This window comes from Lissotriton vulgaris, chromosome 10 (assembly GCF_964263255.1).
Source record: "Lissotriton vulgaris chromosome 10, aLisVul1.2, whole genome shotgun sequence".
In the NCBI taxonomy this organism is placed as follows: domain Eukaryota; kingdom Metazoa; phylum Chordata; class Amphibia; order Caudata; family Salamandridae; genus Lissotriton; species Lissotriton vulgaris.
In genome coordinates, this window is record NC_141698.1 from 91,039,719 (window position 1) to 91,066,228 (window position 26,510).

The following is a 26,510-nucleotide window of genomic DNA, read 5'->3' on the forward strand; positions in this document are numbered from 1 at the left end:
GAAATATTAATTTGCTAAGCAATCAAAGATTTTTAAAAACCGTTATTGCTAGCTGATTGAACCAGGTTTTCTTTTATATAGTGATTTAAGTACGTATCTATGAGGTTTGAATGTCTATCAATTTACATTCATCTACACTAAATATCATGACTATTCTATCTGATAATAGTTACATATTTTTAAGTTGACATGTACTGATCTGGATAACTGCTGAAGTTAAATCAAGGTGAAAAGAGTGAAAAGATTGTCAAATCTTCTAAATACTTTTAGGGTGTTGTCAGCCTTTTTAAATAAATGTAATTCAGACAGTTTTTTTTTCTAATCATGTAATGTAATTTCTTAGGAATTCCATCAACAGAAGATACAATGAATGGACTCATGATGCAGAGTGCCTGCCAATCCAAGCAAGGCACTCTTTTGTACTCTACAGACAGTATAGGACTTTCAAATGAGTGGGGCTGCAATATAAACTGCACAAACACCATTTTAAGTAGCAATGGACAAAATGTAAGTTACAGCAATTTTCTAAATAGTGAACTGCGCCACATGTATGGTAATTAAATATGTTAATTCTATTGATTACGTTTTATTGAAATAATTTTTGTTATGAAGAGGTTCACCTAATAACCTGTGAAGTTGAAATGTGTGAATTACAATATTATTGTTTTTTTTCTGTTTTGCTTAATTATGAAGTTTCAGGTAATTTTACTTTCATCCTTTTACCTGTACTTTATTCCCATAAATCAGATGTGACTTTAATTATCCATCATATAATTCTCTTCAAGTGCATTCATAGTAAAATCCAAATCATTTTCAGTTTGAAAATAGTTCAATAGGAGAAAGCATCTTCCTTCAGGTTTTTTTCTACGAGATCAGATCAACTAAATCCGTGATAAAAAAAGTACATTTTACCAAATGCGCTATCTCGTAAAAACATGGAAAACTGTAAAAAACATAAAGAAGGAAATGGTGTTCTCTGCACTGACTTTATATATCCTGACTGAAAAGCTAACCTTGCCACCAGTACTGTCGCCTCGGGCAAAAAGTCATGCAGCATATTTTTTATATTGATTAAACAAAAATATTTTGAGTGCTATCTTTTTGTCAATAAAAACTGTAGTTCTGCATTCAGGGGATCTTCTTTAAATCAAAAACTGTTGAATATACCCTGCTGCATATGCGAACCCCACACCTTTTTGAATAGTTTTCTTCCTTGGAAACTACACTAAAAAATGGCTCTGTCCTTGAGCGTAATCAGGCCCGATGTACATTTGACCAAACAAACACTTGTTCCTGACGGAGAGCGTTACTGTGAATGCAGCGCCGTAAAGGGTGGACTTATCAAGGTCCTCACTTTTTTGAAAATGGAGCCCCTTTCATATGTCCATCGATTGATCAACACGTGATTTGAGACACGGACAACTATTCCAGAAGTATATAGTAGCTGAGATATTGAAAGAGCTGCCATCAAGTGCTTTGAATTCAATCCTTAAGGAAGTACATGGAGAACGAAACGCAGGTCGGCTGCTGTTTTTATCTGTACCTGACTCATCATTTGTGGTGAATTTCTTCAAAGGAAACCCTTTTGACTGGCTGGACTGCTGATTACGCACAATGGATTAGAGTAACTTAGGAGTGGTGTGCTTCGGTGTATTTGTTGTACATTTGACCGATGAGAGTGCATCAGACTAAGAGCCACACTTGAGGATATGAGGGAGAAAGGGAGAAGGCTAGAAAGATCAGTTTCCCAACGTGCCTGAACAAGTCTGCCTCCTCCTGACGAGGACTCCCATAGAGCTAGATGCAGGGAGAGCAAATCAAGTGGCAGAGAAAGATGCTACCACCATTTGTGTCACCACCAGAGAATGAACTTAAAACATTGACTTTGACATCGAGAGCATCAGCGCTGATGATTTCACTGTCGAAGGGCAGCCTTCTGGCTAGCAATCGATAACATACAATATTGTTGATGTTAAGACAATCTGAAAGAAACACATAGTGATAGATTCCTTACCTTAGATTTACCCCAATGCGCATCGGTAGACGTCGTCGTGCGGCTCCGCGTTCGTCGGGAGCGGTCCCGAAAGTTGTTGGAAGTCTGTCAGTTGGCTCCGTGCCACTCAAGGTCCCGAGGGAGGTCGAGGGACCGGTCGCAGAGCTGTCGCCATCGTTCGTCTGGATCTAAGTCTTTGCACTCTGGGTCAGGTAAGTCGATGCATTCCAAGAAGAAGTCAAAGAAGCGTCGTCGCTCCTCGTGCGGGTGGTGCCACCCCTTGGCCCCGGCAGAGCCTGCAACATCGCCACCCATCCTTCCCAGGTCCGCCGGCGACGTCTGCTCAGGTGCAAGAATTTCTTCCAGCCATGGCCCAACTCTTTGGCCGTCTGGCCTCGCTGGTGTGCCTTCAAGTCCTCCGGGCCTGACTGGGGGTCCTGCCCTTCCATCGCCGCCGGCGTCGGCCCTGGCGCCGCCACAGACTTTTGCCCCGGTGCCACAGGAACCCCTTGGATCCTGGCTCTGATCCCAGGCGACACCGGTTGACACCACCTCCAGCACCACCGCCGACGTCGTCCGGTGCTACTACCGACGTCAACCCCGGTTTCAGCCCAAAGCCAGACAGGGTGCCCCACGGTGTCTCTCGATGCAGATTCCGACACCAATGGGGTTATTTTATCCCCATGTCCGTCCTCCTTATTTTCAGCCTGTTTCACAGACTTCGGAGGAAGGGGAGGACTGGGAGGATTCTGAAGACCCTCTCACACAACAGTGTGGTTATGACCCGGACTGGGCAGAGGATTTGTGGGATGCCAGTCGTCTTGACACCTCACCTAACCTTGGCATGCTGTCTCCTCCTTCCGTGGCTATGGAGGAGGGAGCCAGTTACACAGTGGTGTTGCGTAGGGCGGCCGAGGCCCTCCACCTCGAACTCCCTACAGTGGCCGTCAGGACTAACCTCCTGACAGAAGTGCTTCAGCCGGCGGCAACCTCTTCGGAGCCCTTGGTACCTTTGAATGATGCACCTTTGGACGTTCTTTTGGGCACTTGGTCCAGGTCCAACGCAGGGACTCCTGTGGACAGGAACGTGGCCCGCGCCTTTGCCCTGCTCCAGGCTACCCCCCTCTTTCTCTCCCAACACCCCACTCCTCAGAGCTTGGTTGTCCAAGCCTCTGCTTCCTAGATCTCATTCCCTTCCGCACCTCCGGATAGGGAATCCAAGAACCTGGAGCAGCTTGGCAAGAAGCGTTTTTCATTTGCCAGCTTAGGGCTGCGTCGGTGAACACCGCATGCCTATTGGGCTATTATTCCCACTCTGTGTGGGATATGGTTGCGCAGGTGCTGCCCAACTTTCCGTAGGAGGCCCAGACAGTACTCTCCCAAGCTATAGCAGCTGGGAGAGGCGCAGGTAAGTTCACCATCAGTTGTAGGCTTGATACTGCTGATTCGCTGGGCAGGGAGATTTCCATGACGGTGGTGCTTCGGCGCCACGCCTGGCTGAGAACGACAGGCTTCTCTGGGGAGGTCCAGAACACTCTGATGGACATGCCCTTTGATGGCACTCGCCTTTTTGGCACTAAAGCATCTAGTGCGTTGAAGCGCTTTAAGGACTCACGGGCTACGTACGGCCAAGTCCTTGGGACTGTCGGCCATTGGCCTTCTCCGCCTTCTCTTTTCGCTCCTTTTGTGACCAGGAAGGGGTGCCCCACCAAGTTCATTTCAGAGCCACAGGACCGTGCAGCAACAACCTCAGCGTGGCCGCGGCATGGGAACCGCCAAGGCAGTTCTGGGGGCCAGCGGGCAGGTCAGTCCACCTCCACCCTGCAGCATCCACTTCAAAGCCTTCCAAGTCCGAACTTTCAGGCCCCACAAACGCCAGTGGGCGGCAGAATTCACCATCATCTCCCGCACTGGCGCACCATCACCTCGGACAGGTGGGTGCTGCAAATAGTCTGAAGGGGTTACTCCCTCCCCTTCGAGACTAACCCTCCAGCCATGCCACCTCAGTACCACCGCATGTTGGGGGACCATCTTGCGCTTCTTCAGCAGGACCTCTTGTCTAAGGGGGCCATCGAGCACGTTCCTGGGCCAGAAGTAGGTCTTGGTTGCTAGTCACACTACTTTCTGGTCCCCAAGAAGGACAAGGGCCTGCGTCCCATCTTGGACGTCAACCTGCTGACGCTAGCTCAGGTCTTGTCTGCTCTCGACCCTGGAGACTGGATGGTAGCATTGGACTTGCAGGATGCATATTTCCACATCCCCATCCTGCCGGCCCACCAGCATTACCTGCGCTTCAAGGTAGGCCACAAGCACTTTGTTTACAGTGCTCCTCTTTGGCCTTACCAGCGTCCCTAGGGTGTTCACGAAAGTGATGGCGGGGGTCGCAACTCATCTGCGTAGATCAGGAGTTCGTCTTCCCCTATCTAGAAGACTGGTTGTTGAAGGTGGGCTCGCCCCAGGCAGTCGTCTCCCACCTCCAGACTACGGCCAACCGCCTACATTTGCTGGGGTTCTCCATCAACATGCCGAAGTTGCACCTGATTCCCTCTCAGAAGCTCCTCTTCATCGGAGCGGTTCTGGACTTGGCGCATTTTCAGGTTTATCCTCCCGACTAGCGAGTCCAGGATATTCAGGCTATGATTCCGATCTTTCAGCTTCTATCCTGGGTTTCGGTCAGTATGACCCTCCGGCTTCTGGGCCTGATGCTCCTGCATCCTGCTAGTGCAACATGCCAGATGGCATATGCGGGCTCTGCAGTGGGACCTGAAGTTCCAGTGGGCACAACATCAGGGCAACCCGTCCGATCATGTCCAGATCTCGGGGGCACTGCATAACAGTTACATTGGTGGCTTATGAATCGCGATTGGATCAATGGCAGATACCTTTCCCTTCCCCAACCGGAGCACACAGTGGTGACTGATGCGTCCCTCCTGGGATGCGGAGGCCACCTGGGAGAGGCGGAGATCAGAGAACTCTGGTCTCCGACGGAGTCCCGGCTCCATATCAACCTTTTAGAGCTTTGGGCGATCCGACTTGCACTGAAAGCATTCCTTCCCTCTCTCCGGGGAAGTGTGGTGCAGGTGATCACCACCGCCATGTGGTATTGCCACAAACAGGGCGGGGTGGGGTCATGGACCCGATGTCAGGAAGCTCTGCGCCTCTGGACATGGCTGGAACATCAGGACATTTTCCTGGTGGTTCAACACCTGGCAAGCTCTTTGAAGGCCAGGGCCGACGAACCCAGCCGTCGGTGCATGATGGATCACAAATGGCATCTGAACTCTGACATAGTGCAACATCTCTTTCAGCAGTGGGGAGAACCTTGGTTAGATCTATTCGCTACCGAAGAGAACGCGCAATGTCATCAGTTCTGCGCGTTGGAATTTATAAGGCGGCATTTGCTAGGCGATGCTTTTTGTCGCGCGTGGAATTGCGGTCTACTACCTTTCCGCCTATACCATTTCTGCCCAGAGTGCTGAAGAAGATCAAGCATGACCGGGCCCATGTCATTCTTGTGGCTCCGGACTGGGTTCTAAGAGTATGGTATCCCGAGCTACTCAGCATGGCTATCGATCCCCCGATCCGACTGCCTCTTCAGGAGGATTTTCTGTCGCAGCAAGAGGGGACGGTCCTCCACCGAACCTGTCCAGCCTCCACCTTCTTGCGTGGAGATTGAGCAGCGGCAGTTGACGTCTTTTGAACTGCAGTTTGTGATGTAATATTGGCAGCCTGGCGACCATCCACTAAGACGGTATACCCCTTCAGGTGAATAAGTTAGTGGCATGGTGCACAGCAAAGGCTGTGGATCCTCTTTCTGCCCCTCTCTCATAGGTCCTTCTATTCCTCCTTTCTTTGGCCCAGCAGGGCTCTGCTCTGGGCACTATCAAGGGCTATCTCTCGGCCATTTCAGCCTTTTTATGGCTTCCAGATCAGCCTTCCCTTTTCAAGTCCCCTGTTGTAAATAGATTCTTAAAAGGCATTACTCATCTTTTCCCTCCTGTTCCTTTCATAATGCCTCAGTGGGACTTGAACCTGGTTCTGACATATCTGATGTGTGCTCCCTTTGAGCCACTTCACAACTGTCTTCTTCGCCTTCTCACTTTAAAGACAGCTTTCCTGGTGGCCATCACCTCTGCCATAAGAGTGAGTGAGCTCTAGGCTCTTTCTTCTAAACCTCCTTTTCTCTCTGTCCATCTGGCCAAAGGGGTTCTCAGGACTCGTCCAACTTTTCTGCCAAAGGTTGTCACTGCCTTTCACATTGGGCAGACCATCACTTTGCCCACCATCTTTCCGCCTCCGCATCCCTCAAAAGAGGAAGAGAGGCTCTACCGTCTGGACCCGAAACGTGCGCTCTCCTTCTACCTGAACCACACACAACAGTTCTGGGTGGATGACCAGCTCTTTGTTTACTACGGGGGCACCAAAAAGGGTCGAGCAGTGCACAAGCGGACCATCTCTCGGTGGGTCGTCCTGTGCATAAAGGCTTGTTATTCTTTGGCTAAAAAGGAGCCTCCGGTGAGACTGCGCGCCCATTCTACGACGGCAGCCAATACTGCTTTGGGACGGGGAGTTCCCTTGAATGACATCTGTCAGGCAGCTGCGTGGGCCTCGCTGCACACGTTTACCAAGCATTACTGCCTGGACAGCCAAGTCCGGAGAGACTGTTTCTTTGGCCGTTCTGTTCTCCAGGATTTTCTGGTGTGATCTTGGTTCACAGACCCACCACATGGGTTGGTATTGCTGGGGTATCTATTCTAAGGTAAGGAATCTTTCAGATGCACAAGTTATTTACCTTAGGTAACGCTATATCTGTAAGAAACATTAGTTGTGATAGATTCCTTATCGCCCCACCCATCCTCCCTGTTCTGCTAAGTGAGGTCATCCCTTTCAGGGCCCTAGTTTCAAGGCACCAGTGGTCAGTTTCTTGCATGGCTCTGCGTTCCTGGCGCATAAAGTCATGTACAGAACTGACATCAGCGCGCTTGGGTGTGTCTAAGTAGCTCCAGCGACATCATCTCGGAGCCAACGATGCATATGGAGCCGCATGACAACACCTACCGATGCGCAGGGGTACTGCTGACGAAAACTTTCCGGATCCAGTCTGACGCCTGGGGTAATTCTAAGGTAAGGAATCTATCACTACTAATGTTTCTTCCAGACATATTGTTACTGAAGGTAAGTAACTTGTGCTTCAAGGTTTGTGTTTAAGAAATCATCATCTCTGTTGAAAAATTGACCCCAGTCATTGGCTACTGTCACACAGTCGACGGTGCAAAGAGCAAGATTGACATTGACTGCTTTACCATCTATGTCGAAGTGACGATGTATTTTCTCTCTCTACGTCTCCCACAGTCTGGTCTATATCACAATCTTTTATCCATTCGCTCATTGGGGGACGTTACCTAGTTAGACCTGAACTGAGCATGCAACCTCAACCTTTTCCAAATAGGAGACAAAGAGAGGAGACTTTGGCTTTATTAGGCAATAAGATAACTGGGCCAGATCTGGGGATGTGACTTTGGCTTTATTGGGCAATAAGATAACTGGGCCAGATCTGGGGATGTGGCCATAATCTAATGCCCCAAAAGAGCCAATCATCCCATTTTAGATCCATTTCAGAACGGGCAAAGGCCCCTTGATCTATTTCCTTCGAGGAAATGGTTGGAAGCAACTTTCATGTCTACAAATTAGAAAGTGGAAGCCTACTTTCCCACAGTAGCCTACTGGTAGCAAACCCAACTCTCCTCACAGTACTCCCGTGGGTAGATGAAGGAGCTCATATACCAGATCCTGATCTCCTTATTTGTACTTGTATGAGTTACAAACATTATGCACACCTACCTCACCTCCTCTGTCGGGGCTTTGCCGGTGAACGACTTTCTGATATTTATCCAGTATTATGGGTGTCTTTCATAGATTCACATGCCTGAATACATAGAAAAGTAATGTCCTGTAGACATATACAGAGAGAAGTAGGCCTAAGGGCCTCACCTTAGTAGCCTATCTATGTCCTTTTGTAAAAAGGACCAAACTCTAGAAGAGAGCCAATCGGCTAACACCTCCCTCTAGAACCTGCCTGTCAGGAGCCTCAGTCTCTCAGATTTTCTACCGCACGTTGTGCTAAGGGAGTCTCTACCTGAGTTCTCCTCAGGTTTCCTTATTCTAGCCTATTTCTTCACAGATCTGGATGTCTTTACTTCAAGACTGATTATGGCTGATCCTCAGAAGAAGGGTCTCTTCAGAGCATGTACTTCTTGTGGAAAAAAAGAGGTTAGAAGATCAGCACAAGACATGCTTATATTGCCTGTATCCAGGCCATTCACCAAAGGACTGCAAAAGTTTTAGAACTTTTTCTACAAAGACGCTAAAAGACAGAGAAGGACGTCTTTTACTCTGGCTTAACAGGCTCAAGACCAGAGACAATCTGGAATCCTCAGAAGAAGATGAGTTTTCTTCGGTCTCCTCAAAGCTGTCTTTAAAAAGGCCAAGGGTGGCTTCCCTTAGCCCTACAGACGCTCCTCCAAAGAAGGCTGCAAAAACGTCTTCAGAGGCCAAGTCATCAGCGTCTGACAAGGAGGTTCACACCTTCAAAAAAGCCTGCGCCGTCCTCGACGACTACCTCGTCGACGCCCTCATCGGCGCCATTGAAGGCTGTGTCTTCCGTCTACGTCGACAACGACAGTATCGACGACAACAGCATCGTCCGCGTTTTCTTCATAGACGACGACTACCCCATCGACGGCGGGTAAGCCTTTGTCGTCGCTCATTATCATAAGAAAATCGTCGTTGACGAGAACAGCGCCGTCGACGTCTTTGCCGTCGTCGAAATCATCGTCGTCGACGAGTGCACCGTCGACGAAAGAATCGACGACGAAGAAGACACCGTCGACAGTAGCACAGTCGACATTGGCATTGTCGACGTGGGTATCGTCGACAAAGTCATCGTCGACGAAGGCATCGACGACTAAGGCAGCGACAGCAATGGACATACCGTCGTCAGCCACACCGTCGACGAGGACATCGTCGACACCACAATGGAAGCAGTCAACGACGATTCCACCGTCGATGAGACAGACACAAGAACTGCAATCTGTAGACGGTAGATCGTCCAGGATCCTGCCGTCGACGAGTCCTTCAATGACAGCTGAAGCTGAGTTACAACCCGCTTCTCTAAGGGTAAAGCGCTCAAAGAAGGCAATTACACCAGAGTTAACGTCCCCAAGTAGAGTGCAAGGATTGCCTCCAGCTTGTCTCCTACAGGATGAGGAGCGGATGAGGAGGATAGCACACAGGCTACCAGTCCATCTCATCTAGTGGTCAAATGCCAAAGCACTGATGATGATGATGGTGATGATGCTGAAATTACTCAAGAGCATAATGTTCAGGCACAGGTTCAGACTCAAATTACACCCATGGTATGTCTACCAGCATCTATAGTGTCTGATTTGAGGTTCTTGATACAGGACTATAAACAACGGTTCTCGGAGTCCTCAGCACCTCCTCGAACAGCTTGAAACGCTCCTCCAGCAGCGGGGACGGCTCAGTCTCCACGGCCCAGATCACCGCCATTGGTGCTCCGTCAGGAAAGGGACCAGATACAAGACCCTCCATCATCTGACGATGAGGGAGAACAACAGGAAGAGGGTGAGCTCCAAGATGACCATTCCAATCATGATGACGGAGATGACTACATCATTTCTTCTCCAGCGTCCCCGGAGCCTGCTACCTCAGATTCACCTCCTGTGGACATAGGAGGGTTCCACAATCTGGTGGAGAGAGCGGCCAAAAGATTCCACATTACAATGGAGTCTTAAGAAAGTGACTGTTTCCTTTACGATTTTAAGGAACCACTTAAGAAGACAACCAGATCAATTCCCATTATCAACTATATATGGGAACAGGGTCTGCAGTTGATGCAGACTCCAGCCTCAGTATCGGCAGTGGTTCCAAGACTGGACAAAAAATACAAGGCCCCAGCATCGGCACCAGCCTGCCTTACAGGACATCCCAAGCCGGACTCTGTGGTTACACAGGCGGCGCAGAAAAAGTCCAGAAATCCCTCCTCTCCATTAACAGCTCCACCAGACAAGGAGGGCAGGAAGCTGGACAATATCGGAAAGCGTTTTTCAACCACATCGGCAATGACAGTCAAGGCAGCAAATTCTATTGCACTTCTAGGAAGGTATAATAGGCAGTTGTGTGCAGACATTGCTCCGTATTTCTCTGAACTGCCAGACAACACGAAGGAGGAAGTTCAATCTCTACTTCTAGAGGGTCAAACTTCGGCCTCTGAATTGATAGACTGTGCTCTGGATGTAGCAATGACTTGATTCAGACAGCTAGCAGGGGCAGCTGTTTTGCGAAGGCAGGGATGGCTCAAGGCTACTTCATTCCGACAGGAGGTACAATCTAACGTCCTGGACATGCCATACGATGGGTAACACCTCTTTGGAGCCAAGATCGATGAAGCGCTACAAACAATTAAAAAAGACACGGACACAGCGAGAGCACTTGGCTACCTGGCAGCTAAAACCTGGAACTCACTTCCCACTCACCTTCGCCTTACTCAGAACCACTTAGCATTCAGAAAACAACTTAAAACTTGGATATTCGACAAGTAATTCCCCACCCTTCCTCTAGCGCCTTGAGACCCTATGGGTATGTAGCGCGCTATATAAATCTCTTGACTTGGCTTGACTTGACTTGACTTGACTTTCGAGGGAACAGAGACAGAGGACAATCCTCTTACAGAAGCAATTATCAAAATAGATCCTCATATTCTTACAACCAAGGCAAGTCACAATACCAACCTCGCCAACAACAACAAGGCAGACAGTCCTCTTTTGGAAAGCCCAACTTTAAGGGAAAAAACCAACGGAAGACCACTGGCGGACGCCAATGACCTTTTCCTACAGCCAGTCCATCCCTCTTCTCCATCTTTGAAAATTGGAGGAAAATTGACCCAATTCCTCAACAATTGGAGGAGAATAACAACGGACCGCTGGGTCCTTCAACTAATTCAATTTGCCCACTCTATAGAATTCGAAAAAATCCCACCGACAACCCCTCCACGCCCGGTGCGTCACAAAAACCTGCGATTGCTTCTTCAAGAAATCTCAATTATGCTACAAAAAGGGGCAATAGAGCGAGTACAGTCAGCTCACAAGGGGAGAGGATTTTACTCCCGCTTCTTCCTGATTGAAAAGAAGGAGAAGAAATGGAGGCCCATTCTAGACCTCAGGGCGCTCAACGCATTCTTAAAGAGGCAATCGTTCCACATGGTCACGATTCAGGAGATCTTGGGCCTCCTAGAGGAGGGAGATTTGATGACGTCTTTGGACCTACAAGACGCATACTTTCACGTCCCAGTGCACAAAAATCACAGGAAATTCCTAAGATTTGCAGTGGCGGGCCAGCACTATCAGTTCTGTGTCCTCCCTTTTGGCCTCAAGTCTGCGCCCCGAATCTTCACCAAGTGTCTCTCCCCGGTGGCAGCATTCCTCAGGCAGCATGGACATTAAGTCTTCCCATATTTGGACCAATGGCTAGTGAAGGCACCATCCATGTCAGGCGCAACCGAATCCTCCAACGCCTGTCTAAATCTCTTTGAGCACTTGGGTCGTACACTCAATCAAGAAAAATCCACCTTACATCCCTCTCGAGTCATTACCTTCCTCGAAGCAACACTGGATACAAAAGTTGCGAAGGCATTCCCATCTCAGGAGAGAAAACGCAAGCTCGTCTCTCTGGCCGCATCAGTGGCTTCGAAGAAAACTTTAACAGTCCGTACCTTCAAATCCCTCTTGGGAATGATGTCCTCGTGCATCCTGCTCATACCGCACTGTCGCCTCCGGATGCGTCCGCTCCAAGAGGCTTTGTCCAAACAGTGGACGCAATGCACAGGATCATTCGAAGACGGCATAACGATCACAATGCAAGTCACCAAGGCATTGCAGTGGTGGAGGTCGCTCAAGAACCTCTCGCAGGGATTGCTGTTCCTGCTTCCAGCAGCTCCTCATATCATTACGACGGACGCCTCCCTGGAGAGTTGGGGAGCAGTCCTACAAGAATTACGGATCCGTGGCAGATGGTCAGAACCGGAGACGCAGCTCCATATCAACCTGCTGGAGCTGAGGGCGGTCTACCTAGCCTTGCAGTCCTTCTTGCCAAGGATCAAGAACTCCCTAGTGCTCGTCAGGACCGACAACCCTACGACGATGCACTACCTGAACAAACAGGGAGGGACGCGTTCGCTAACACTGTCTTGCGAATCGCAAAAGATCTGGAAGTGGCTCATTCTCCACAACGTATTGTTGAGGGCAGAGTACGTCCCAGGCAAGGACAATGTCATCGCAGACGCGCTAAGCAGACAGAGGTCTTTGTCGCATGAATGGGAGCTGGACATGACGACCACTGTCCAAATCTTCTCAAGGTGGGGAACGCCGCAAATCGACCTGTTTGCGACCAGGGAGAACACCAAATGCCAAAACTTCGCAAGCTGGCATCATCAATCAAGGTCTCTCGGGAATGCATTTTCCATCGCATGGCGCAACGTCTTTGCGTACGCATTTCCGCCATTTCCAATGATTCCCAGATTCCTCAGAAAGATGAAGGTGGAGCCTTGAACTTTAATTCTGATAGCCCCATTCTGGCCGAGGCAACACTGGTTCACAGACCTTCATCTCCTCTCACTGCAGCCGCCGAGCCATCTACGTCAGCATCCATCGCTGCTCACGATGAGCAACAAGCAGGTTCAGCATCCCGATCTGAAATCTCTCAGGTTATCGGCTTGGCTCCTTAGTACCGAGAATTCAGCAACTTAAACATCCCGCAGGATTGTAAAGATATCCTGGCCAAGGCAAGAGCGGAAAGCACTTATTCCCTGAAGTGGAAACGCTTTTGCATTTGGTGTGCGGACAAAGGTCTACGTCCCTTTGCCACCTCTCCAGAGTTCACTTTCTGTATCTGGGAATACTAAGAACCAGTATACAAAACCTAAAATCCCGGCAGTCATAAGAATCAATAATTACGTGGTTTTCGTGACCTAAGAAGAGGAAAATGGCACTTAGTGTGTATTTTTACTGCCTATTTTTATAACCATGGTTTTAAACCAATTAATAACAAAAGATTTCTCCCTGCAGTAACACAAACGTTTCATCCAGCAGTAGTTCTTTTGCATTTTCTATGCGACCCTTTTAAATTGCATCACCTGTGAAAAGCTGAATGATATCGTGATGATACCCCACTGTATGTACCTTCTCAGAAACTTCAACTGTTCTACCAGGAAATAAGTTAATAACATATTAAACTGGAATGTCATTAAGGGGCAAGCATGGCATTACCCCTTGTTAATTGGGAACGTTTAATATAATACCTCCTGTGTACTGCAACCACAACGTGCTCAAATAGGCTAGTTAAATCCAGCACTGCACAATACAATCCATAAACAGAAATTGTTGGATCAAAGCTTGTTGTTTACCCGATCACAGCTTGTTATTGAAACAATTGAGCATAGAACACTTCTGCTAAGAAAATTATTACCTAAAGTTTTTCTCCAGTGTGCCAATTTCCTCCCAAAAATCACCATTAAGAGGGATATTATAATTTTTTCAGGAATCCTTTGATAGGAATCTGCTACATGGTAAGAGCACACCACAGATAATAGCTACAGGCCTCCCAATTCACAATGGGCCATATGTAGGTAAATGGCATTTACCGAATCGTAAATACCGAATTTTACTGATTCGGTATTTACAAATCGGTAAATGCCATGTAGGTAATTATTCAGTATCATTTACTGAATCGTTATGATTCGGTAATTACCGAATCGGTATTTATTGATTCGGTAATTGCCATTGATTCCTATGGGCCTTGAGGCCTATAGGAATCAATGGCAATTACCGAATCGGTAAATACCGATTCAGTAAATTTCCCGAATTGTCAAGGGGGACAGGGTGTCACTTTGACACCCTGCTGCAACCCTGATTCTGGCTTGTGTGCCACATGGCACACATACATGCCCTAACATGGCACAGGTGTACATGCACAGATGTGCATGTACACAGAAATTCGTTATTTACCATGCAATAGTATTTCATGGTAAATAACGAATTCCTAAGGGCCTGTGGCACTGTTTCCAGTGCAACCTACATCCCATATTACCGATTCTGTACATTTACCGATTCGGTAATTTACAGATTCGGAAAATTTACCGATTCGGTAAATATACAGAATCGGTAATTTTCTGGCCCCCTACATCTGAAACTACAAATACCGGTCGGTAACGGCCGAAATCGTCCGTTACCGACCGGTATTTGGCCACCTACATATGGCCCAATATGTGTAAATAATTGCTAGGAAAGAGAAAGCAGCGGGTATACGGGAATACATTAAGGAATAATGGGGCGAAAAACAACTGGATCTGATAGAACGCTCTAGGACATGGGAACACGTTCAGGAGATGACAAAAAGTTAATACAGTTTATAAATAAAGAACAGCAAAACACTTGAATATTTCTCACCATCTGCATCGGCCGGACACTGCTGGCCCAGACAACGTGAAAGAGATTAGTCTACTGGAAACCGCTTGTAACTGTAAATAAGCACAAAACACCAAAAAACAAGGACTTGTCCTAGTCTGGCTAACTCGAGGCACAGGCCGCCAGGAAAACTACACAGTAGAACAGAAAGCCCACACACTTGCAATGTTGCCTGATACTGTGCTTCTCAAACCCTGGCCTTTTATATTGCCGTCTCTTATATTCCTCAACGGATTCGGATCATCTTGTTCCAGCCTTTGGGCTGCAGTTGTTTGACACTTGTTCACGAATGGCGGCCTTCCTCTCATACTCCAAAGTCTTGCTCATCTCAGACATAGATGGTAGATCCTCCAGATCCCTAAATCTCTAATCTGAGTTCCTTTTACAATGCTACAATGTTGAACTCACGGAGGCCTTTCTTTTCTCTGATGTGCAACATGAGCGTAAGGTCTGACAGCCTTCAAACGGGGGACTAAGTTACCTCCTGAATACTTTGCCCACTTTGTTTATTAATGAAATCTGCTTGTAATGTGCTGGGCACACCTAATCCATTTACTTCAAAACATACACTCTGCCAGAACCCTTCCAAGTGAAGGGAAATCTCCTGATAGTTAAAATGACAGTAGAAATTTACAAGTATTGGAACCCAGATAGGGATATAGAAGAGTGGAATCTGCCCAGGGAGCCTTACTTGAGCTTTGGTTTCCCAAGTCTTTTCTAACTTTGACCTAGTAAAGGGATCAATTCTGTCATCAATCTTCAAAAATCTCTAGCATTAGGGTTATTCGCTGACTCCTTGAAATCTTCCATGCTCTCTCTGCTATCCTGTCAATTTCTTGTTTCTCAGCTACAGTAAGCATGAAACAACTGAATAGAAATCTGAGGATGATGATCCCTGCTTTCAACCTGTTTTTTTGAAAGGGAATCATTGTCAAAACATTAATTGAAATCTCCTGGCCTTGATTGGTGGAAGTAGCTGCCAATCTGGAAGAGTATTTTTTGTTGACATCTAGAATGATTTAAAAACCCAATGGTATATTTTCTGCTCGTTGCCTGAGCGAAAGGAATAGCTAAAACATATGAATTACTTCATTTTGTAGAGAAAAGGAACAATTCATTTATAGGAGGCCACATAATAGACCTGAGTTGAGAGGTCACCAACAACACTAGACTATGCATGTTTTTTGTCAAAGCATGAAGCCACAACTATTCTCAGCGTAATGGCCTGTTAGGGATTCATTTGGCCAGATTTTCTGTAACCAGTTCATCACTATGACGATGTGCTCTTTCTTGGTATATAGTAATTTAGGGTTCACTAGTATGTAAATTATGTGAGAAGCCAAACCCAAATTTTGAGGCCTGTATTTGAGCAACCAAGAAGCTATTTTCTAGGGTTTACAGAGAAGGCAGCATCGTCACAAAAGGATTTACACCCCAGGTCTCTTTACAGCACCATACCTGTATTTCTGATCCTAAAAATACTGATTCAGTGTCCTGGGCTGTCACAATTAACTTCATCTGAGTAACATTCAAAATTGTGTCGCACAACCCAGAATTTTGAGAGAGTAGGTGCTATTGGTGAATGCAAGATAAGCACAAGACCTTTTTTGAGAATCAAAATCAATAAAGGTATCTTGATGATAACTCTGTGAAATTATACCATTATCACTGTTCCTTGGCTACAGGGTTTCATCGCTGGTGTACCCATCCCATTTGGAGTTGTTGGTGTCTGTAGGCAGTCTAACTAAGAATCAGATGTCGTATGAATCATTCAAGGAGACCTAGTTCTGACTTGTCCCTGATTTCCTACTAGTCCCAGAGGTTTACCAAATTGATCATAATTTGGAATTTGACACAAATTAAAGTCCTTCAAAGCAAGGCCATTGAACCATTCAGCAGGTCTACGTTTATTCATGTAATTTCTGTTGCTTCAACTCTAGACAACACACAAAAGATGATGGGAGCAATGCTTGCAAAAAGTCTCACAACTGGCATTTGCTCAGGGTAGCATTCCGCCCAATCGTTCTTTGGCACACCATGCAACTTTACTTTGGATCCAGCCTTATGCAAATCAGTATTGACACTGCCCCAGTAGGAACAGTTCAGCACAAACTGCCTCGCCATATCCTCCCTGAACCAGAACACAAGCCACCCAAGGCTGGTTTTACCCTATATCAATCAAATTTATTTCAGTTCACAGAACCATAAAAGTGCAAAGTAAAACCATATGAACATACTGATCTTCAGCAGATAAACAAACCTCTAGAAGAGTCCTAGAGATGAACTCAAATAGAGTCCGCTATGCTATACGGAAGAATACTGTTAAGGATCTGTAAAATAAGGAATAGATTAGGATACTTGTCTTATTTCATTATAGTTAAAGTGCAATGCATTAGAACACATTAAAACACACCTCTAGGTTTTTTTTTGGGTTTTGACTGCATGCCTCGAACTGATATGCCAAATTGACCTCAAGTAATTGGAGATCAAAATAGATAATGCTACTCCTGTTGTCTGTCCTACAAATTCTTTTTCCAGGAATGGAACACTATATATTTGGTTTAACTACTATTTATTTCAAGGCCATGATCTTTGCTGAAGAGACTAAACTTTTCTAGAAGGATACATAAGCCCATCAAAGTTTTTGAAAGGAGAAGTGGGTCTTCTGCAAATAATAAACTTGGAACTTTGTCTAGCCATTTTGGGGGTCATTCTCGCAGTCCAGGAAGTAAGGAATACAGCCAATGATGAATAACAAAAAAGGTGTGCGTGCCAGGACACAGCGTTGGTGAACACCTCTTCTAATAGGGATGTTCTCCGTGATTTCCCCTCCCGGACCCCACCTGACTCTAGCAAAGTTCTGTGTTTGTTTGCTGGATCGAAAACAGTAGACCAGCGGGGGACCCCCTTTTTTCCCAAGATCTCCTAGAGTTTTACATATGAGGCAAAATCGAAGGCGGCTTATAGATCCACAAATACGACAAATGGAGCCCGATCTATGTCAACGTTTTTCCATTTTATAGCCATAGCACCTGGTCAACCATACTTATCTTAGCCTTGAACCCTGCCTGGACGTGCGACAGCATGTTCATGGACGATATCCAATCTCATAGTTTTGTAAAGAGTTGCTTCCGATAGATCTTCTGAAAGTTATCAAAAAGGCAGATAGTTAGCAACGACTTGTGTAGCTTCTTTCTTAAAGATCGGTATGATCTCAACCCCTTTTCAGGAGTTGGGGATTGGGGCTGCTGGAGTTATGGCATTGGACAGGTTTTTATTGTAAGGTCCCCAAAATAAAGGTTTGGAACGGTACTGGTCAAGACCAGGAGCTTCCCCCCTATTGGACACGGATTGCTTTAATGGTTTCTTCCAGTGTAGATACCACTGGCTCTCCTTCTACACTGTTGATGACAAGAGGGGACATGAAGCTATTCTTGGCCTTCACAAGTTTTAGTTCTGTATAAGAAGCTGTAAAATGCTTAACCACCTCACGAGCGTTAATGTGGCATTCTGGCTGAGCGTGATCCCTATGCCAATCATGTGTGAACAGATGCTAAAACCCTCTGCTATCCTTTCCCTTTGCTTATTTCAGCAGATCCTCCGATAGCTTGTCTGTCCACTGGGCCTTGCTGGCTTTTATCACTTTATCATATTTTCTACTGCAGCTAGTGAAGTTAGATCTCAACTTGCTTTTTGGGGCTTTAACAAAATCATTTTTAACTCTCTACATAGGTGATTAAACCATTCTTGTACTTTGGGGGAATTTTTCCTATTTTTCACATTTTTCACAAAGAGTCCTTTCAAACTAGAAAACAACTCTTAACCACATGCGCGCTAGCGGAATTCCACTCCTACGCTGAGATTTTCAAAAGCGCATGTTACGTGACGAGCTGGGCTCGTCATCAGCGTGCGAGGAGGCTACGCCATGACGAGCCCAGCTCGTCATCAGCGTGGAAGGGGTTAATGAACACTCATGATCTGACTGGATATACAGTCCTGTTCTTCTAGTGTTGTCGGAGCTACACTTAAAAATCTGTACATTTCTTTTATGACATTCTCAGTGTTGGATATATCCACCCATCTGACATTGAGAACAGTGAGAATGCGACCCACTTCTGGGTATGCACTTGCCTCTTACGGTGGTACATCAAACACACAAAAAGTGATGGAAGGAATGCTTACCGGAAATCTAACTAATTGCTCAGGGTAGCATTTCAACCCAGCGTCCTTTTGCTCTCTGTGCCACTTCAATTTGAAAGCCCGAACTGCCAAGGCAGGTACTCCCTGAACCGGAACACAAGTAACCAAACATTTATTTTGTCCTGATGCCCTTTTTGGACCCTCTGAATGAGAATAACTAACGACCTATATCACTGTTACCCATCCTGGCCAAAATTATTTAAAAGCAACTTAACAAAACCTTGTCAGAACACCTAGAGAAATATAAAATCCTGAATGAGGCACAGTTTGGCTTCAGGCCAGGCCATATTACTGACTCTGCTTTAGTTGCAGTCTCAGAAGAGGTTAGATCCATCCTGGCCAATTCTGGGCAGGCTGCAGTGGTCCTTTTGGGACTTGTCTGCTGCCTTCGATATGATTAGCCATGTGGTCCTCTTGCAGCCGCTGGCTGATATTGGGATTACCGGCTCAGTCTTGGATCTACTCTCGTCATTTTTAGATGATCGAGAACAAAAGGTGATCCTTTGGGAGTTTATCTCTAAATCTTTTACTCTGCCTTGCGGGGTACCCAAGGGGTCATCCTTCAGTCTTATGCTGTTTAATGTTTATGTGGGCACCCCTTTGGCCAAGCTGATACATTCTTTTGATTTTGACTCCGCAGTGTATGCTGATGATACCCAGATTGTGGTGTCGATCTCGGGTAATGTGGAGGAGGTTGCTGCCATGTTCAATGGCTGCATGTCAGCCATCGTTAGTTGGATACACAGGAATTGCTTAAAGTTAAATTCTCAAAAAAACAGAGGATCTCCTTTTTGTCAACGATGTCTCTTTCTGGAACCAATCATGGTGACCTCAGGTGCTTGGTCCTTCTCCCTTACTAGTCTCCAAAGTAAGAAATGTGGGTGTCCTATTTAACGCTGATAGGTCATTTGTTGAGCAGATCACAAACTGACTTCAACTTGTTTCTTTATTTTAAAATTGTTGAGGAAGGTACTTCTCTTTAGCCCAACCTGCTTGCAAAAATTGGTTGTTATTTCCCTGCTGTTATCCAGGCTTGATTATTGCAACTCCCTCTATTTGGGTATTAAACAGTTTTCAAATGTTGCAAAATATAGCTTGTTGTTTACTAAAGAAAATTCCAAATGTAAGTTAGCATCTAATGCTTTGGGAGACCTTATAGGCTCCCTGTTAGGAAGAGGATCATTTTCAAGTCCTTGTGTTCGGCTCATAAAGCTCTGTATGGAGTAGGACCAGAGTACCTTTTAAAGTAAATTCAGCTGGTACTCCCCCCAAAAGGTTATTATGATCAGCCTCATCATGTTTGGTGATTACTCCTAGAATTAGAAGAACTACTTGGGGAGACCAGAGCTTTTTTTACTCCACTTTTAAGCTTGGAATAGACAGCCCTGGTCTTTAAAAGTCAGGACAATTTCTCGATTTCCGAAAACCGTTGAAACCCTGGCTGTTTTCAGCTTTTTTATAATCCCTTTATGCTCTCGCTTTGATGGTCTAGCACCAAGACTACTTCTGGCAATTGCGCACTTTCTACATTTTAAAATCTAATCAAATAGTGGGGCTCATAAGTCAGGTGTATCTTGGTTATAGTGTCACAGTGAGCATGGTGGTCTGGAATGTGGCCCAGAGCGAGTGGCTGAGATTAATTCAAGCATTCCTTCTATCACCTTGTTGTTTTGGCTGTCAACTCTAAATAATGTGGCTACATTCATTCTCTGAACCCCAGATATATTCCACTTTCACTAGGTTAGGACAGTTTATTTCAGCTGTAATGTATTTGGATCAGTTAGGCAGAGTAACTTCTTTGCTCCTTGCCTCATTTTAGAGACATTTACTATGCACAACACCAAAGTCCTATTTGTTCACTGCTTTTCCTCTTTTGCCTCCTACCCCAACTGCTGAAGGCTTTACCAATACAGTTCAAAGTGATATTTTCAGGGTAAACTGGTCTGTGTTGTGTCAAACCCAGGGCTACATGCATCAGCTTGCTTTGTCTTCGGAGTCCCTGAATGATAAATCAGCCCATTACTTTAATTAAGTTGGGATCCCACATTTCCCCATCTACTTTATTGCCTATCTTCCCTGAAACACAAGAACGGTGGATTTCAGGCATCTGCTCCACACTTCTTACCTTATATATTCCACTCCTCCCCCATGATTTTTGAAATCCTGAGCCAGGCTGCTCACAGTTGACCACTTCTGAGTAACATCAACTTGTTCAGGCAGAGACAAACATACCTTGCATTTATCCCTGCACCTATTCCAAACATCTGTTGAGATCCCTACTTTGGCAGAGGGTGCAACAAATCCTTACTCCCCTCTGTTCTCACTTCAGAAATAGCTATTGGCAGAGGGCAAATCAGGTACACCAGAGCATTCATGAGCTGTAGTGAATTGTTAAAGCTGGAAGACTCAAGGGCTAATAGCTTATTTTCACAAGAAAATATATACACAGTTCCATGTTAGAGTTTCCGAGGACCTACATACATAGGTTTGAAGTCAGAAGTGACCCAAAGATTGTGTAGGATGTAGCCACATGGAGGGAGCTGGTTTGTGGTTTCTTCTATCCTTCTCAATACTCTCTCACCATAGATATCAAACTCCTTGCATTGTAATGACGGAGTATGGGTTGCCACCCGACATTACTGCTTATAGTTTTGTGTATGTCAAATATGCCATGCCAGAGCTGGGACATTTTGAGGTTGCAAATTATATATCATATTGAGATGTATTTGTTGACTGAGGATAACTCATGCTGATGGGTTTAAATGTCTTTTTGTATAAAAATAATTAAACATTTATGAAAAGGGCATCAGCAGACTTTACAACCATCCTAGCTGTTTAATTAATGGGGCCTCCTTTTATAGGTTTGCTCGTCTGCCACTGTCCGTTGCAGTTGACTTGATTTGAAGCCTGAAACACATTTTTAAAAATCCTTACTAGTTCAAGATACTACCATTGGATTTCATATCAGCCCTTAGAGTATTCTATGAAAATATTGTAGTAGTAGCTGCTCTCATCAAGAAACACAGGATCTTTATCTACCATATACAAACTGAAGTTCACATAAAACAGCTACCCTTGCGTATCAACTCAGAACTTTCTGTGTCTCAATACCACTGTGGAACAAGTTTTCTTTCAGAGAAGATAATTTTCTTCCCTGATTCAGATAGTTTTGAAACCAGATACAATAGGAGGTCACTTCTGGGGCCGCCCAGTGACCAATGGAATCAATCTCAGGAGCCTATGAAGACATAAGCCTCCTGACATTTAAATCTAATGACGTCTAAGCTTGAGGTTTACGAGAGAGAAAATAATGAGAATTATGCTATCAAGGATCAAGACTTGGAACACCTGGACAGGCATTCTAAGCAGAGTGCTCTGTGAAGAACACAATTTGTTTCTAAAGATTGATGTTGCTAATAATCTTTGCAGCATAGGTTGTTTTTCAGAGATTGTTCACTACAGCAGAAGACTTAAAATGTGTAGGTTTGTCTCCTAGTTTCCAGAGTGGACAGTTAATTGGATGGCCCTTTAAAGTCTCAGCTCTGCAGCGTTGTGTCTTTCCTAGAACAAAATGCTTGACTCATTTCCTGCCACTGTCCGTTGTAGTTGACTTGATTTGAAGCCTGAAACACATTTTTAAAAATCCTTACTAGTTCAAGATACTACCATTGGATTTCATATCAGCCCTTAGAGTATTCTATGAAAATATTGTAGTAGTAGCTGCTCTCATCAAGAAACACAGGATCTTTATCTACCATATACAAACTGAAGTTCACATAAAACAGCTACCCTTCCGTATCAACTCAGAACTTTCTGTGTCTCAATACCACTGTGGAACAAGTTTTCTTTCAGAGAAGATAATTTTCTTCCCTGATTCAGATAGTTTTGAAACCAGATACAATAGGAGGTCACTTCTGGGGCCGCCCAGTGACCAATGGAATCAATCTCAGGAGCCTATGAGGACATAAGCCTCCTGACATTTAAATCTAATGACGTCTAAGCTTGAGGTTTACGAGAAAGAAAATAATGAGAATTATGCTATCAAGGATCAAGACTTGGAACACCTGGACAGGCATTCTAAGCAGAGTGCTCTGTGAAGAACACAATTTGTTTCTAAAGATTGATGTTGCTAATAATCTTTGCAGCATAGGTTGTTTTTCAGAGATTGTTCACTACAGCAGAAGACTTAAAATGTGTAGGTTTGTCTCCTAGTTTCCAGAGTGGACAGTTAATTGGATGGCCCTTTAAAGTCTCAGCTCTGCAGCGTTGTGTCTTTCCTAGAACAAAATGCTTGACTCATTTCCTGTTTTCAGACTGGTTATCCCGGTACATTAAAATAGCAATAAGTGGTGCTAAACTTGCATGTGCCCATCAATTGTATTTCGTTTAGTAGCACATTCACCTTATTGAAACAATCCAGATCACAGCCCATAGGGTGGAAGAACTTATCTCTCTGCTTTTCCTAGATACCACCATCACACTTAGAGTTCTACAGCACATGTGATGGAACTCCTGGAAACAGCTGTGCTATTTACCATCTCAGACTTTACATTTACTTTATTGTGACTTCTACTTGGTCTTTCCTGGACTTCGGCCAGCCCTAGCTTAAGCTCCAGATTTTTGTGAATGAAATATCACTTATATTGCGCAGCTATGCCCAGTGGGCGTCAAGGCGCCTAAACCAAATAACAGACTGTTAGCAGACAGAAACAGAGCCTACAGGTATGCATTAATAAACAGCCAGGTTTTCAATGACTTCCTAAAGAGGTCGAGGGAAGGCAGTAGTTTGATTTCCAGGGGGAGTGAGTTCCACATCCGAGGTGCCTGTATAGAAAAAGCTTTGCTCCCCCATCTAGCCTTCTTGGCTCTGGGAATTACCAGTTGATTGAGCTCACTGGATCGGAGGCATCTGCTCGGAACGTATCTAGTAAGTAACGATCCAAGAGCATCAGCCGAGCCTGCAGTTAAAGCCTTATATGTAAGGCAGAGGAGTTTAAAAGTAATCCTTGAGGGAATGGGGAGCCAATGGAGGTTCTTCCTCGCTAATGTCATAGATGCCAACCAGGGCAAAGCGAGAGCAAACCGCGCTGCCGCGTTTTGTATAACCTGCAAACGCTGAAGCAGGCCCTTGTTGGCCCCGGCGTACACTGAGTTGCAGTAATCAAGCCTTGAACCAACAAGGGCGATAACCACCTGCTTCCGTGCCTGTGGGGACAGATAATGAACGATCCTTTTCAGGGTCTTGATGACACCCCAACAGGTAGCCACCGTTCTATTGACCTGGAGCTCCATAGAGAGCTGGGTGTCAAAGATGACCGAAGGCGCGCCTAAGGCAAGCCCGTCTGCGCCCGTCCGCGCCTGGCCCGGGCCGAGGGTCAGTCCCCCTGCCCATCTGAATAACACTGGTTTAATCAGTTGGTCTAGAGAACAACTCCTACAATTAGGATCAGGTTCTTGTGTTCCATCGGCTCGCTGTCCTCCTACTAACTTAGAAGGATGTCCCTTCCATTGCACGCACTGCAATATGACTATCCCTCCCTGGAGCGAACGTACTTCATCTTCTACTATCAACTCACGGACTCCATTTAAATTAAATGCCGGACTGATCAATTGCCGATCACTTCCCCGTCATGCTAGTGAAATCTGGGCCACACTTGTCTCACATGACTACGACATATTGTTTCTCACCGAATCGTGGGTTAAAGACTCCTCAAACCCAGACATTCATTTAGCCACCCCCCCTGATTATCGCTTCATGGGTATTAACCGAGAAGGTAAAACAGGAGGTGGCCTTGCCATTATTTTTAAAACTCACCTCCGACTGACTATTAAGAAACTTACAAATATTGGACTGATTGAAGCCATGCACTTCTCTATCTCAGACCCAGCAGCGGTCTTCTTGACTGGCATTTTAGTCTATAATCCACCGAGGGCCTCAGCCTCTTCATTAACGCAGCTGAGCCACCTTATAGCGAACCTATCTCTTAAGCACCCGCATTTTATAGTACTTGGTGATTTTAATTTACATGTTGAAGATTCCTCTTGTTCCCAGGCTACCCGATTTTTGGACACCCTACAGAGCTTTAGTTTAACGCAACTGATCCAGGGCCCTACACATTCGGCAGGCCATACCTTAGACCTAATTTTCTCTAACCTCCCAGATATCACTATTCACCCTCCTCTCCCCCTTACCTGGTCCGATCACTTTCTTATTATGTTCGACATTCTACTGTTACCCGCACTGAATCCGGTGGAACTGAGAAAGGACCATAGGAGAAAATGGCATAATGTCACCTATTCGGCCATCGAGCCTGTCTTCCGATGCTCCCTGGAACCTCACATGGGAGATATTGATGCATGTGTAGAAAGATTTAATGCTGACTTATTGTCTGCTGTCAATGCCACGGCCCCGCTGCTGCCAGTCTCGTCCGCAAGATCCCGCCCCTCAGCCCCGTGGTTCTCGGCTGCCTTGCGTGAGGAGAAAAGCCGCTGCAAAAAACTTGAGCGCAGCTGGCGATCATCTTATGAGCCAGAAGCAAAAAACATCTACAGAAAGGCTTTAAAGAAATTTACTCAACTAAAAAAGTCAACAATGAGAGAATTTTTTTCCGCACAAATTAAAAACTCTGACAACTCGGCAAAAACTCTGTTTCACATTGTTAAAGACTTCGTCAAGCCTCCCGCTATGACACCTAACAACTTCTCTAGCCAGATGCTATGCAATGGCCTTTCAGATTTTTTTCAAGACAAAATTGAAAAAATCGCCTCCTCTTTTCCATCAGTCCCTATACCCTTACATTCCCCCTTTCTTGATAATAATAGGCATGACTCTGCTCCAGCCCTGACATCATTCAAGGATCTTACCACTGAAGCTGCATTTAAACTATTCACGCAGTGCAAATCGGGTTCTCCTTTAGACCCTGCTCCCCCTAAAGTCATGAGCGACCTTGCTCCCCTCCTGTTGGAGCCACTTATCTCTATCTGGAACACCTCACTACAGCGAGGCCTTTTTCCTACCGCCTGGAAGGAAGCTATGCTAGTCCCTATCTTGAAAAAGACTAATGCAGACCCTATGCAATTCTGCAATTACCGTCCCATCTCTCTCCTACCCAAACCAGCGAAAGTGTTAGAAAAGGCTGTCCAGCTTCAGCTTGCGGAATATCTGGAGTCCAATGCTTTACTTCACGACTCCCAATCAGGTTTCCGCACTGGTTTTAGTACAGAAACAGCACTTCTGGAAGTATCGGAAACCATTCGAGAGTGTGTGGATGGGGGAGAGGAGGCTATGTTAGTTCTCCTCGACCTATCCGCCGCTTTCGATACGGTTTCCCACAAGATACTTTTAAATCGATTAGAGCAGATCGGACTGGGCGGTTCTGCTCTGTCGTGGATTAGCTCCTTTCTTCAGGGCCGCTCACAGAGGGTCCTTCTCAGACCTTTCCAATCTGAATGTAAACCCCTTGTCTGTGGAGTACCTCAGGGCTCCGCCTTGAGCCCATTGTTTTTTAATGTATACCTGGCCCCTTTAGCTAAGGTGATTGAGTCTTGTGGGGTCAGAGTGATCTCCTATGCTGATGATACACAGCTTATGTTTTCTTTTAGAGATCACTCTGACTCCAGCCTCGCCAGTTTTCGCCACTGCCTGGGAGAAGTATGTTCCTGGATGGCGTCTAACCACCTCCGACTCAATACTGACAAGACGGAGGTTTTATTTTTTAACCAAAGAATCACTATTCCCTCCACCTTGTGGTGGCCGACTGCTCTGAATCCTCCGCCTA

At 45.7% G+C, this 26,510-nt stretch overlaps 1 protein-coding gene across 1 annotated transcript in view; it reads left to right on the forward strand.

Moving 5' to 3' along the window:
* Nucleotides 1-26,510, forward strand: part of UNKL (unk like zinc finger) — a 370,451-nt gene that overhangs the window by 219,916 nt on the left and 124,025 nt on the right. Inside the window, exon 8 of the mRNA XM_086940574.1 lies at nt 344-507. Within this exon, the coding sequence (XP_086796700.1) occupies nt 344-507 (164 nt within the window). The remainder of the gene's footprint in view (nt 1-343; nt 508-26,510) is intronic.